Source organism: Aplysia californica, unplaced genomic scaffold, assembly GCF_000002075.1.
Source record: "Aplysia californica isolate F4 #8 unplaced genomic scaffold, AplCal3.0 scaffold00001, whole genome shotgun sequence".
In the NCBI taxonomy this organism is placed as follows: domain Eukaryota; kingdom Metazoa; phylum Mollusca; class Gastropoda; order Aplysiida; family Aplysiidae; genus Aplysia; species Aplysia californica.
In genome coordinates this window covers 843,952-859,823 of record NW_004797271.1, presented here as the reverse complement: position 1 = coordinate 859,823, position 15,872 = coordinate 843,952, and the positions used below count along the sequence as shown (strand labels likewise).

General features: G+C 42.0%; 1 protein-coding gene across 1 annotated transcript; it reads left to right on the top strand.

The window, feature by feature from the left end:
* The first annotated feature begins 3,344 nt into the window (after positions 1-3,344).
* LOC101852128 (interferon regulatory factor 7) lies at positions 3,345-9,188 on the top strand. Its single transcript, XM_005088796.3, has 2 exons — positions 3,345-3,692; positions 5,863-9,188. The coding sequence occupies exon 2, from the start codon at positions 5,863-5,865 to the stop codon at positions 7,426-7,428; it is 1,566 nt and encodes a 521-aa protein (XP_005088853.1). The 5' UTR covers positions 3,345-3,692; the 3' UTR covers positions 7,429-9,188.
* The last annotated feature ends 6,684 nt before the right edge of the window (positions 9,189-15,872 follow it).

Here is a 15,872-nt window from a genome sequence, read left to right as displayed (position 1 = left end):
CACCTAGCCTTCTCGGACAAGAGCCAAAAATCTCGGAGGTCCTGTGTGCAAGCACACGTTAAAGAGCCCTTGGTGGTCCAAAATCAAAAAGAAGAGCAGGCCTCCGCTGCAACCCGAGCAAAAATCAAAATTTCCTACCAACTGAAAACTATTGGTGGGTCCTGGACGCTCATAAAAGTCATATGCGAGCGCCGTAAAACACTTACTAATTATAACAACAAACTCAAACACCAAAAAAAAACCCCCAATTGCATCAGTTTCAATGTACACAGCTTAATGATCTTCGTTTTCTTGTGTTTCGTTAATACTTTCCATCTTGACTGTAACCATGTTACCCTTCTTTCTCTCTCTACTTTCTCTCTCTTTATCTCTCTGTTACTGTTAGAGTTAGACATGATCCTATTCACTAGTCATATTGTGAATAAATCCTTTTATTTTCTTGCACATCGATACCAAATATGTAAATATCTAAATCACTTGTCAAAGTGGTCTCATCCCAATATAATATCTGTTTACAAAGACGTTTAGGCCCATTTGTTGTTGTCTTTTGCCTCAACCCCCACGCAGTGCCTCTTATAAAGTCTATAAAATTCTCACTACTGAGCGTGCGGCGCTCGCAGAGTTGGCCTATTCAAGATGGCGGCCGGTTAGTTACGGGTTTTCCACGGCGCGCGCAGTCCATATCTTTTTAGGTCAGTGGACTGACGTCATCGCTAGGCCTAAGTCCGCCGTGTGTTTGGCCTCGTACGTAGTAGCCTGAGAAGTTCCGCTACGTGACGGCTTGATGGGAGGGGAGACGATTTAAAGTTACGAGCCGGCGTGATAACAAACGTGAAGGAATTAGGCTCTGTCGCGACAATTAAACAGCAGTGAATCCCACTTCTCTATTTGAGCACCTTCAAATCGGCAAGGTGCTTTTTGAATGTTGATACATGTTTGTTTGGATTTACTTAAAACTGAATGAAAATCATCAGCAGCAATACATCTCCTGTCAACAGTCCAGCTGAAAAAAATCTGACCGGCACAGCCGGTCTTGCCCAGTTAACAAACCACCCCTGGACAGGAACAACCCAACATTCCAACTTCATACAACACTGCAAAACAAATCATTAAAAGCAACAACAAACAAGATTGGATGAACAGATGGGCCCAGGGAAAGACAGGAAGAGCAGTTTTCAAACATATAACCACAACAAAAAGGAATGACAATATAACCACATACAGAGAAAGAAACAGACCACGATCTTTCGCCTACGAACAGATTTATACAGCTCAACTTCCACCTGAACAGAATAAACCCGGAACTTCCCCCATTGTGTCCCTTGTGTGACTATGCATATAATGAGACTGTGGATCATCACCTGTTCCACTGCACAGCCCTAATCATCAGAGCTACCCTCTCGGATCCCTCGGAGACCTAACATTGACAACACACTCAATGGAACTTACAGCAACTGCAGCAAACCTGCACTTATCACTACATGACTACATGGCATTGGACAGAAGGGCAAGAGTCCAGCTGTTGCTGGATCGATAACAACAACAACAACAACAACAACAACAACAACAACAACAACAACAACAACAACAACAACAACAACAACCTCAAAGTTTGGCTTTTATCTGAACTTAGATTCAATATCCTTACAATTCCTTGTTTTTTTGTCCATTTTCTCTAAACAATGTTTTGGGTTCACTTACTAGGCCTATACTTACTAGATCTCTAGTACTGTTATTTAAGATATCCATCCGAAATTTTGAATACATATTATCAAGATAATGGTGCATGTCCTAAACCGCTCAAAAATGGCTCCAAATCTTGAAAACTGTAGTTTAAATATGATTCTTGCATACATAATTTTAATTAGGCTGCTTAAAATCTTTTTTGTTGTTGTTCATCACTTACTCGTTCAACATCTATATAAACTCACAATTCGTCCCAATAACTACTTCAGAAGGTTTGGGACATGCATGCATTAGGTATTCAAGAATAGTTCCTGAAAGTTTCATGCAAAAAATTCTAATACTATTAGTAATAGGTGTATGAGATGCAGTCTTCCAAGTGACATGCCTATATTTTGCCTTCGGCGGCCATATTGGAAACCTAATTTGCATTCTCAACATTTTTTTGACATTCAAACATTTTTTATTTTGCACCTGTAGGGTACATACATAGATCTATAATATTATTATGGTTATTGTAAGGCGTGGAAGGCAAATAGCAACAAAAAAAGCAGGTTTTTGCATCCCGATACGTTTCTGCCAAGTCAGCAGGTTTCGGTTTTTGTTTATTTTAAAAAAAATAATTTTTAGACAGATTCTAGACTCTAGTGTGGTTCGTGAATGGAATGCCAGCTAATGAAAATGGACCGAGGAGAAGGGTGAGCGCAAAAGGTGTCCAGGTTTAAGGTTACGGTTTCGTTTTGTTTGTGACGTAAGCCAAGGCTGTCATGCTGGGCAACTGGGCAAAGCAGGAGGAAGTGAACCCTTTTCAATTTGGACAGAGACGAAAGTGGCTATTCTCACCCGCCCGGAAGTTCTCGCAAGATCAACTCCTCCCCTCTTCTCTCTCTCTCTCTCTCTCTCTCTCTCTCTCTCTCTCTCTCTCTCTCTCTCTCTCTCTCTGTCTCTTTCTGAATACTGTCTATCGGTGTGGAAGATCAAATTGACCAAAACAAAGTTTAAAAACGATGTTAAAACACAAAAGTAAATTAATTTGGTTGTCTACAAAAAGATGCTACGGCTATTTAACTTTTCGAATCGAGCCGAACTACGCGGGTCGCCATTTTGTTTTGCCCGGAAATTCTCGCGCTACTCCTCTCTCTCTTTCTCTCTCTCTCTCTCCACTGCCCACAGACAAAATTGTACGCTTTTAGTAGGCTACAGTTGTAATGGAACGTTTGTTCACGGCACAGAATTCTACAATTTTTCTGTTATCACAGTGTAGAATTCTGTGGTTTAGGGTGAACCTACGCTAAGGGGTGAACGCAAAATTTGGTGAACGCGCACCGGGTGAGAATAGCCACAAGACTCGCCTGCACTATTCTCACAGAGACACAATTTGTAGAACAGAAAATTCGCTTAAAATGCGTTATATTCAAAATGTGTCTGATTTGATTACTTAAAAATACTTTTCTTCAACTAATTCTTTCATGTGACTTTTCCAGCGTTTTTCTAATTTGTAATTTTAAACAAATGCCAGGCCTGGCTGAGCCAGTCTTTGGTTTCGGTTTCGGTAATTCCGTGTTTCTAAATCTATTTTTAGAAGCTGATGGATGACAGCCAATGACAGTAAGGCAAGTTGAGTCAGTGGTGGTTTCGGTTTTGGAGGTTTCGGTTGTAGTTTCGGCAGGATTTCCTGCCTCAATTTCTGTTTTGTCGAGGAAATGACGCGTAGTCCAGAACAAGTCAAGGTCTGAATCTATATAAACTGGGTTTTGGATGGAGCTTCAAGCATTTCAACTGACTTTGATTTCACTTGCCTCCGGACATTTTTGGGAAAGTGTACATTGTATCGTTTTATCTCCTCTATCCAGACTCAAGCTGGTTTTGCTGTCTCTGTCAATGCGTGACGTGTGCTGACCTGTGTAGCTTGTGCACTCTGTTTTCTACAACTTACGGCAGGCCACAAGGACGACACAACTTTCTTCGAACGTCAAGCCCAGACAGGATTTCTAAACCAACGGCCAACGGTGAGTGGTCATGAAAGATCAGTGGATTGCTGACAGATGCTTCGTTAGTCTGAATCAGTTAAACGTTTTGATGTCTGCAGTGGCGGGTCGTGATTTATAGAACTGACCGGCCATCATTCACATCGACTCTTTCTCCCTCCCCCCACCCACTTAACAACGCACATGCACACACACACACACACACACACACACACACACACACACACACACACACACATGCACGGACGCATGTACGCACGCACACACATATACTCTCTCTCTCTCACTCTCTCTCTCACTCTCTCTCCTCCTCATTTATACCCCTATTTTCGCCATCTCCACCCCCCCCTCCCTCACTCACACACACCGGTGTAAACATTATTAATATAAAGTGAAAGTGCAAGAGCTGAAATATGGTAGTGTCAAGAAACAGTATTATTATGAATAATGTATGATGGAAGTTACTGAGATTAATAGAACCTGACTTGGTCGGCACAGAAAAAGAAACACTAATAAAGTCTCTATGCAAGAAAACAAACTGATAATGAGAAGCTATTTAAACTGCTGGTCCTGCCCTCCACTTTAACCACAGACTTATGTACTTTCTACACACCCGCACACAATATTGATGTGCACTCGACCTGTAAATATATGACATAAGAACTCAACTGTCCTGTATGATGACAATTTAAAGAGTCAATTGGTACTGTACCACTAGTGACGCTGTCCCATGCAGATCAACAAGTCAACAGTCAGATACTATACAAAGCTGGACAAAGTTAGCACACAACAGTTTTCCATCATTATGTAATGAAACGTTTTTCATCGTACTTTTCAGTTCACAGAACACTGTTGTAACAAAGTGGGGAAGTGTGTCAAATGCTAAAATAGAACTTGATGTCTAGCTGGGGTGACAGAGGAAAAGGGAGGGGGTAGGCCTATATATTGTTTTTGGCCCAGACTCTGACAGCCGAGTGCCTATATTGCTCCTTGTTATAATTCTCCTTATATATCTTCACTAGACGATTCCTCTATTCGCCGGCTAGACTCATATATAATGGGCCAGGTAAGTTATTAGTTGGGAGAAAGCGATGGATAAAAATACCAACAGGAACTATAGATGGCTTAAAATTCAATAAACAAAAAAGATTAGTGCAATGCTGACAATAATTGTTCTGATGATATTTAGAGAAAGGCTGAATGATAAATACGTACTGCTGATAAAGTAACTCATGTGTCTGTGGTGCTCAAGACAGTCTCAATCTTAATTTTGTAAGCAACACAGAGGCCAATTTGGCAACCAAGGGATACTCTATTCGCTCTGAGGGCAGTCGATGGATTTGCTCAGCTGACTGACGTCATCGCTGAACCCGCCGTGTTCGGTTTGTCCTCGTACGAAGTTCCACGGCTCGACGGGAGAGGATTTAAAGTTACGAGCTGGCGCGATAAACAAACGTGAAGGAATAAGGGTCTGTCTCAACAAAACAGCAGTGAATCCCACTTGTATATTTTGAGCGCCTTCAAATCGCCAAGGTGCTTTTTGAATGTTGATACTTGTTTGTTTGGATTTACTTAAAACTGAATAAAATCATCATCAGCAATAAATCTCTTGTCAACAGTCCATCTGACAAAAATTTGACCCGCACCGCTGGTCTTGCCCAGTTAACAAACCGCCCACTTCTCGAAGTTCTTCGGTTTAATAACGGTGTTATATTGGGGGGTTAATTAATTCTGGCAAAAACACTAGCCCTAGTTTAGCCATACCGTAATTCTGGAATTGGATAATGGAGGGTTAGGGTGAGGAAGCACCTTAACAAACGGTTCTGAATAAATAAATTACTGGAGTTGTCCATTTTCTTCGTAATATTGATGCGCTGATCGATTTAACCTATGATTTTCTAGGGAAGTTTCTAAAAATCTCCAAAACACGGGCTGACCCCAAACTGGACCCTCAAAAACCTAACTTGTGTAAACTTAAGTAGAAATATACAGGACAGCCGGATTTTCTTTGGTTTAGGCAGGTATTTGGTCTATAGAGACTGCTCAAATCGAAGGAAAAAATTGGGGATTTATTTTCTTTCAGTTTACTGCCGTTTTTGGATTAAACATCCTTAGTGTAAGCTCATTCCACTCGTTAATGAAGTGTCGATGGAGCTGGATAAAATTTTAATTTCATTTGGTTTGTTTTCAGATGGCGACAGCAAGGGAGCCCCGCAAGCGTCTTGTTCCCTTCTTGAACAGCATGATTGGGCAGTGCCCAGGAGTTGAATGGGAAAACCAACAAGAGCTAATGTTTCGTATTCCTTGGAGACATTTCAAAAATCGTGAGTGGGCACCAGCAGATTCCCAGATATTCCTGGAGTGGGCCAGACTCACGGGCAAGTTCAACAAGGGGGATAAGCCTGATTATCCTCTGTGGAAGACACGACTTCGATGTGCCCTCAACAAAATACCAGAGATTAAGGAAATAAAGAGACTTCACCGTTCAAATGACCCAAATCCTTATCGGGTTTATCAGTTTGTTCAATCTTCACCCGGTACCTTCGATAAAGATTTTTCTTCTGATAGTTGTAGCAATGTGTCTAGCCCAGCGACATCTGCCGGCTCAGAATCCCAACCATCTCCACACATGCCCCTGGATGACACAGATTTTCTTCTCGCTGCGGCTTCTCCCCATCCTCAGAACCAAGTCTCTTCACAACATCTGCAACAGGAAAATCCCCAGATTCCCACAGTGGTTCTGGATGTGGCTGAGAATAACAGAACATTCAACATCGTGGCTTACCCCACGGAAAGGAGGGAGATGAACGACCTTCCTCCTCAAACGGTTGACAAGAGTGAACAATTTTGTCATAATATCTTTGCTAGTGAAGCTGTTCCCTCAGAATTAGGGCTTTCCGGGTTCCCGTCTGTTGAGAAAATGGAGACCAATGGGAGTTTGCCATCAGATCTAAAGTCGCTGGAAGATGGTGACCTAGTGCGTGTATCCCCAGGAGAGAATATGCCCTCAATGCCCAGTGTAAACACGCCCAGTTTTGGATCTTACACATCAGTACAGCAGGCGGAAAGGGGAGAGAACAACACAGCCGTCCCAAATATTCCCTCAGTGGCAGATGAGCCTGCTTTCAATTTCTCTCTGTGGTATGGCTTCAACCAGAAATTGTGTGTGATGAGTGGGCCCATTTCATCCCAAGGGTGTTGTCTTTTTACTGATCCGCAAAAGCTCAAAGAGAAATTCGTTCTCGACCAGGAGTTGCTTGGTCCCAGAGAGGTGGAACAGCTGGAGATGCCCTCTGTGAACCAGTGCTATGGCGGGGAGCAGCTGGATGAGGTCCAAGTGAAGTTGATCTCACAACTCTTGGACAACATGGAACGAGGCCTTGTCCTCATGGTCAAGAACCACGTACTCTATGCTCAACGCTTGTGCAAGACGCGCATCTTCGTGTCTGACAACAAGTCCACAAGTTGTATACTGGAGCGTGGGGGCCAGAAATTGATCCAGATATTTGATCCAATAGGCAACAGAGATTCCTCTGTATTTCTTACTTTTGGACAAGAGATAAAAAAAGACGGTGCTGGAAAGCCCATGCGTCGAGTGCTCATATGCTTACAGATTGATCATGTGAAATCAAAGCAGAACATGGATAAGATAGTTCTAGATTCATACGCCAATTCCAATTCACTAGATCAGTTTATTTCAGGAAATGACGGCAATGATAATCTGTTAGACCAGTTGAAAAACATAAGCGTTTCTTGATTTTTTCGTCTTCTGTCAATATGTTTTCAATTGTGACTTATCTTTTAATGTACCATCAACTTACGTTTTACTGTTTACAGGTTAGGCTTAAGGTTAGATTGTGTTAATGCTTCCCAATAGTTATTTCTGATGAGATAACAGCTTTGAAATAATACTGACAAGCTGATTATGCTTGAGGGATTAGCAAGCCCAGTCTAAGAGTAAGATAAAGTGTATATATAGTTTTAGTTGTGCACAACATCAGATCCACTGAGTCAATATTTCACACATATTAGAACACAATGTCTTCTTTCTATTGGTTGCTTCGAAAACAGAGGGAACTGAGAAAATGTTCTCATAAGCATTGCTCTTATTAATTTGTACAAATGTATCAAAGACCATATATATATATATATATTATGGATTCAACTGAAGGTCCTTTTTTTAAATCGAAAATTTGTCACTGTTTGTCATTTTCAAGATTTGGTTTCTCTTTTTTAATGTTGTGCTTTGTTAGTTACTTTACCTTCAATCAGAATTTATGGAACTTCCAACACAAGAAAGTCATATAGGTTGGAAAGATGAGAGGTTTTACTAGAGAGTAACATACAAAGAAAAGAAAGAGGAGAGATAAGGACGATAAATGTTTGATAGAAAAGAAGGAGCAAACCACACTAGGGCACCTGCCAACCTCAGATGTTGTGTTTTTCCTACTAATTATTTTCTGTTAATGGTTACCTTATGCAGATGCTTTCATATGTTACTAGGAGTTTGTTTCATCTCTGAAAGGCCAGAGTAAAATAAATAACTTGCCATGCTTGTTCTCTCAGAAAAGCCAGAGTAATGTATGATAAATCACTTTCATTTTGCCTTAACGTTCTCGAGCATGGATTGCAGCATCTCACTTGGCATACCTCTCGAAATCCCCATTTTGAAACTGCAGCGCTTTCAAATACTGAGCCATGGTTATCGTGTCTAGAAAAAGTAAGAATGTTCATATTACCCTTATTTTAAGAAAACTACATAGGCTTCACACAATTGCCAGAACTACTTACAAAATATTACATTTCAAGATTGCTGTCCTTACCCAGTTGTGTTAACCACTAATTCCCCCTTGTATTTTTTAAAATAACCTCAGTCAAATGTATGTTGCACCAAGATTTCTCTGATGGGGAGATCAGTCTGAGAGGTTCTTTTCTCGTTTAGTTCCATAAAACTCTCTTAGTGTAATTTTTATCCCACAACATTTGAGGGTTACAAAGTCGGAGGCAAAATTTAAAATGAAAATACTGTTTTATAGTTCTTCTTATCCACAGAGAACTTTTATGTTTATAATGTGTTGTGTATATCGTCATTGATTATACCAATATTTTTCTTCTTTTTTTTTTGGTGCATCATGTATATTCTACAAGTAGGCCTATTCATAGATTCTCTGAGCGTTTTACGGAGCTGGCATGTTTTATCCTAGTATTAATTAAATATATATATATGTACTCTATATGATGCACAGACTTTTTATCGCAGATAGTGAGGAAATATATGCATTTTAGAAACGTATTTGGTTTATGTTTTCCTTCTCGCAAGTTATTTGATCATCCATTCTGATTCTGTGCTGTCTTCATCTCGTGCTATAGATTGCAGATAAACATGCCCAAAGTTTCTGCTTGAACTGGTGTCAGTTAAATACAATTTGGATACCTTCACGTTGTGTACAGTGTACAGATCTTTTAGTTGTTGGTTTTTTTAGTTTTCACTGGAATAAAACAAATATAAAATCTGAACAAATTCAGTTCTGTAAATTTGGAATGCCAGTATCATAGAACCTCATGTAACTGGGTATCTGAGGACTTTCCTCAAAATTCTCACTGACCCTGACACGTCTTTCTCACTCTATCTCACATCTGACTCTCTCTCTCTCTCTTTTTCTCTCTCTCTCTTTTTCTCTCTCTGTCTCTCTCTCTCTCTCTCTCCTCCTTTTTCTCTCTCGCTCTGACTCTAACATCTGTCTCTGACTCTCTCTCTCTCTCTCTCTCTCTCGCTGATCCTCACATCTGCCTCAGACCCTCACACCATTTGACCCACACATCTGTTTCTGGCACTCTCTCTCTCTCTATCCCCCCCTCTCTCTCTCTCTCTTTTTCTCTCTCTCTGACCCACACATCTGTCTCTGACTCTCTCTGTCTCTCTCTCCTTATCCCCCCTCTCTCTCTCTCTTTCTCTCTCTCTCACTCTCTCTCCCCTCCCGCCCTCTTTCTCTGACCCACACATCTGTCTCTCTCTGACCCGCACATCTGTCTGTCTGTCTGTCTGTCTGTCTGTCTGTCTGTCTGTCTGTCTGTCTGTCTCTCTCTCTCTAACAGTGACCTTCACACCTGTCTCTATCTCTCACCACAGTAACTTTCACACCTGTCTCTGTCTCTCACCACAGTGACTTTCACACCTGTCTTTGTCTCTCACTGTGGCCTTCACACCTGTCTCTCACGGTGACCTTCACACCTGTCTCTGTCTCTAACAGAGACCCTCACACCTGTCTCAGTCTCTAACAGTGACCCTTACACCTGTCTCTATCTCTCACCACAGTGACTTTCACACCTATCTCTATCTCTAACAGTGACCCATACACTTCACCTGTCTCTGTCTCTACTTGACCCTCACACCTGTCTCTGTCTCTCACGGTGACCTTCACATCTGTCCCTGTCTCTCCCTGACACTCACACCTATCTCTCTGAAATGGTGTATGACAGATTTAACGCCCCTTTCAACACTATTAGGTTATTTAAGAGGCGGGGTCTCTGAGTTTAACGTCAATCTCCGAAAGGACCGAATCAGATGGGACATTCACGTAAAGTGCTTTTCCCAAGAGCACAACAAAGGACCAAGCTGAGGCTCGAACTCCCAAACCTGCAATCTCACGATTACGAGTCCGAGTCTGGTAGCCTACCCACTAGGCTACCGACGTCACACCTATCTCCCACTCTCTCTGCTGAACCCTCACATCTGGCCCTTACTCTCTCTCTATCTATCTCTCTCTCTCTGACCCTCATACCTGTCTCTGACTCTCTCTCTCTCTCTCTCTCTCTCTCTCTCTCTCTCTCTCTCTCTCTCTCTCTCTCTCTCTCTCTCTCTCTCTCCTCTCTCTGACCCTCACACCTGTCTCTGGCCCTCTCCTTGATCCTTACACCTGTCTCTGACCCTTCTACATGTCTCTAAACGTAGCCAACTCAACTAACACTACAAACAAGAGAAGCTATACGGGCCGACAGATGAACTGAGCAGGACGGCCCAATTTATGACAGATACCAGACTTCAAGTGTGATGCCATCGAGAAGAAGAAGCAGAAGATAGCTCTCTCTCTCTCTCTCTCTCTCTCTCTCTCTCTCTCTCTCTCTCTCTCTCTCTCTCTCTCTCTCTGACCATCATACGCCCTTCTCTCTCCCTCTCCCTCTCTCCCTGACCTTCACACCTGTCTCTGACCATCATACCTCTCTCTCTCTCTCTCTCCCACACATCTGTCTCTGACAGTCTCTCTCTCTCTGCCTCTCTCACCCTCACACCTTGTCTGGCTGTCTCTCTCTCTCTCTCCCTCTCTCTCTCTCCCTGTAACCTTCACACCTGTGGTCTGACCATCATCTCTGTCTCTGTCTCTCTGTCTCTCTCTGATCTTCATACCTGTCTCTGACTGCCCCCCCCCCTCTCTCTCTCTCTCTCTCTCTGCCTCATACATGTCTCTGACTCTCTCCTGACCCTCACATCTCTCCCTGCTGACCCTCTCCCCGACCCTCACATCTGTCTCTTTACCCGACCCTCTCCCTGACCCTCACATCTGTCTCTTTACCCGACTCTCTCCCTGACCCTCACATCTGTCTCTACTCACATCTGTCTCTTTTACCCGACCCTCTCCCCGATCCCCACACCTGTCCCTGCTGACTCTCTCCCTGACCCTCACACCTGTCTCTATAACCCGACCCTCTCCCTGATCCTCACACCTGTCTCTATAACCCGACCCTCTCCCTGATCCTCACACCTGTCTCTATAACCTGACCCTCACACCTGTCTCTAAACCCGACCCTCTCCCTGATCCTCACACCTGTCTCTATAACCAGACCCTCTCCCTGATCCTCACACCTGTCTCTATAACCCGACCCTCTCCCTGATCCCCACACTTGTCTCTATAACCTGACCCTCACACCTGTCTCTAAACCCGACCCTCTCCCTGATCCTCACACCTGTCTTTATAACCTGACCCTCACACCTGTCTCTATAACCCGACCCTCTCCCTGATCCTCACACCTGTCTCTATAACCCGATCCTCTCCCTGATCCTCACACCTGTCTCTATAACCCGACCCTCTCCCTGACCCTCACACCTGTCTCTATAACCCGACCCTCTCCCTGACCCTCACACCTGTCTCTATAACCTGACCCTCTCCCTAACCCTCACACCTGTCCCTGCTGACTCTCTCCCTGATCCTCACATTTCTGTCTCTTGAACTCTCACTTATAACTTTTCCGCTGTCTCATATTAACAAAAAAAGACAAAAACTTTTGCCTGGACGACAGGTAGGTTCCAAATAAACCATCATCTCCAAAGTATTTGTGTCAATAGAGGCATGAATCGTGTACCACTGAGTTCGTCACGAAGGTTATGATAGATGTTCCCACCATAACTTAGACAGGTGATCTCATCATCAGGGCCATGATATCCCTGGAAGTTTTCTGCCAGAGCTGAGTAAGATCAAGTCATTGGCCTTGTACTTGTACAGTACGCTACCTAAAGAAGTTCCGTAGCATCAGAGAAATATAGGTGTTTCTTTATAAACAGACCACTCACGAAAAATGATGGGTACACTACATTTTACTTTTAGCCCTATTTCTATAGACAGAGACAAATCACTTATCCAATGCACCAGTATTTCAAATGTTTCACTGTGTAAGTTAAGAAGCGAAATGTTTGCTTAAATATAGATCTATTCTCTGGATGCACATCATTCAGTTTCAAAGTAATCAGACGCTTTTAACTTTTAGCTTGCACAAAGACGAAAGGAACAATCTTATCCGACAGTTTTCTGGCACATCATCCAATCACTCTCTCTCTCTCTCACACACACACACGCGCACACACACACACACACACACACACACACACACACACACACACACACACACACACACACACACACACACACACACACCACAGAGTGATATATACCCATAGACACGCATACCATCCAGTGATACACACATACACACACCACCCAGTTTTCTGGCACATCAACCAGTGACTAGTGGCATACACACACACACCACACTCCAGTGATACACACACACACCACTTAGTGCACACACACAAACACCACCTAGTGCAAACACACACATCATCCAGTGGCAGTAACGTACACATGCACACACACACACTACCCAGTGACAAAAACACAGTGCCACTGACACACACACATCCAGTGATACACATACATCACCCAGTGACACAAACACTCACACATAGCATACAGTGACACACACACACACACACACACACACACACACACACACACACACACACACACACACACACACACGCACACGCACACACACACACACACAAACACCATCCAGTAACACACTGTTGTCTCCTTATCCTAGCTTCACATTCATATGTGAGGCAGCGCTGTGGAATCAGGCTCTCGTCAATTTTTGGGCTTATTGAGTTATTGGCATCTTGTTAAAGCTTGTTCATTTGTCTTGCTTTCAATGAAAAAATTACCCATCCATCTTCAATAGAAGTGGAGATATTTTGGATTGAATGAGATGGGGGTCACCTGATTTAAGAGGTAAAATTAGCGAGAAAATGGCCGCCAAAGCTTGGTAAATTCCAAAGCTGGAGAGTCCATGGAAACTGTAAATTTATATTTTTGTGCCTTAAATGAATGTTTTCGATGAAATCCTCAAAGGAATGTGTTTGTAAATGGACATAAAAGGTGTTGAGCCAAAAAACAAAAATTTGATAAAAATTGTTAAGCAGGGAGAAAACTACTGTTTTCTTAGAATTCATTATTTTGACGAGAACCTGATTCCACCACGCTGCCTCACATATCACTGGAGTGAGAGTTTTTAATCAGGCTGTTATATATTCGGGAACAGATGTTTGAATATAAGCGAAAAGAATACGTCACCTCTGCTCCAAAGCTATTATTAAATTGAGTAAAGACACTTACACGGACACAATAATGATCAGTTAGTGGTGGGAGCAAGCAAGAGGGACAGACAGACTAAAGAACCAACATAATTTTTAATAAGAAAGGGACAGTAAGTAGGACAAACCAGTGACACTCTTTTGTGCTGTAAAGCCTCAAATTACGAACAGTTTATGATGGTATGCCTACTCATTTTGCAAACACCAAAGGTTGGGTTCTGGTTTGAGTCCAGTCCAACCAGTGTGACATCCTTCAGAATGTTTTCAGTGTTACTAAATCTGTGATGATTGGGAAGAGAGGATTCAACTCACAAGTTTTCTCAGAGATACATGTTTAAGTGAATACACATCAAGTTCATCAAGTTCTGTTGGAGCGGGGCAGGGGGAGGTGTCACAGGTTCAGGGCGCATCAGCAGAAAGAAAGATGAGAAGATAAACAAGCGTACAAAAACATTTGCTCAAAAACTCCTGAATCTGCTCAATTTGGGATTCAAATTCCTTTACAGTGCAGCCTGCCTATAACAACTTTCGATTTAACGACATTTTCTGTTATAGCAACATGGTGCCCCGGTCCTGATTTTTTCCTTTTATATATCATTAGTAACTTTTGGTTGCCTCTATACACGACAACTCTCTTTAGTATAATTGGAAAAAATTTCTGGTCCCAACAATGTCTTTTATAGAGAGGCTGCACTGTATGTCGTATGCAAGGTGAAGAGCCTAACCAATAATTGTGTGACCAAGGCAGCTGGTTTGCTTGGGATGTAATAGCCTTAGCCTCTAACCTTATCCAAAATCAGGAAACAAAAACTTGGAAAAAACAATGGAAAAAATGCTCTTTTCAACAACAATGGTCCTGTATTATGAAGGAAGACAGCATGAAAGTGAAAGTACTTCACCTCAATGATGTACAATTCGATCTGACAATACAAGTGCAATGTTCGTTGTGTTCTTTACAACAGAACTAAATAGACTTGACAATATAATAATATATGACAAACTATGCAGTTCTTCATATAAAGGAAATAAACAAATTTGACAATACACATGATACAGTATCGAATACATTTCGTTCTTCGCAATGAAAATAAACGGATTGAAAATGCATTCAACAATATTCTTTTATGTCTAACCATCATTTTTTTTAACGAACAAGGGAACATAATAGAAACAATTAACCATGACACTCCTCAAGAGTGGTATTCCATCAATCTATTTCACACTAAAAAAATCATTTAGGTGGCAAACTGATTTAACCCTGTCCGTCAGGGCTAACCCAGGTTGAGACAGAGAAGAATACAGTATAGTGTCCCTGGAGACAGATGAAGACACTTTGCTACCTTAGAATTACAAAGTACTATCAGACATTTTTGGCTGTTTTGAGTTGGTAAGGCCACGAGGTCAAGAACCAATGTTCTATCTGCTCTATCAAAATCCTAAGATCATTCTGAGATATTTAAAAGAGTTGCATTTGAAAAAGCTTATGTTGTGAAATTCAAAATTTTTAATGACAAATTTCTCAAAACTAGGTAGGCCCTACTGAGCATATAGAACTTTGTAACTCTTAAGGTAGCGACTTGGTAAAAATCTCCCCACATGGAAATCGAATTTAGGACTTTTGTATGAGACAGCAAAATGCCATACAGTTCGGTTTGGTCATCAGGGCTAGCCAGATTTCCCCCCATGAAGGAGCAAAAGCTACCCCTCGTAAAACGAAATTGGTGATGATTAAAAAACAAATGCATTTGTTTTTAAGACCGCGAGTGAGGCAATCGTTTTGAGGCAGGGACCTATTTGTAGTGTTCACTAAAGCCGCCAGAAACTGAACTAAACTGAACTGATTCTCCACTGAGCAATGCACATGTAACCTGCTGATCACAAATATGTCAGTCACTGTGCCATATTTTGAAGAAAATTTTGTAAAAGCTCCAAGTAAAGATAGAAGCATACAGACTTTTCATTAGCACAGCACTCATCATCCCAAACTTGTCTAAGATGACCACCCATTGTCAAGGAGAAAAGTAGTCATCTTATTCTTAGACAGGTGGACATGTTGGGCAGGTCAGCTGAAAATGAAGGAAAAAAAATTCCACTCCTGAAGTCCCAACAGGTTTCTGTTCGCAAGCTTGAGACTGTAGTAAGGTCTATTAAAAACTATTTTGAAAAAAAATATTTTGGACGGGGGGAAAAGGAAGGTTTGTTTGTTGTAGTTGGGTCTCCCACAGCATACTAAACTTAAAAAAGCTTACAATAATCTACATGTATTTTTATAAAGG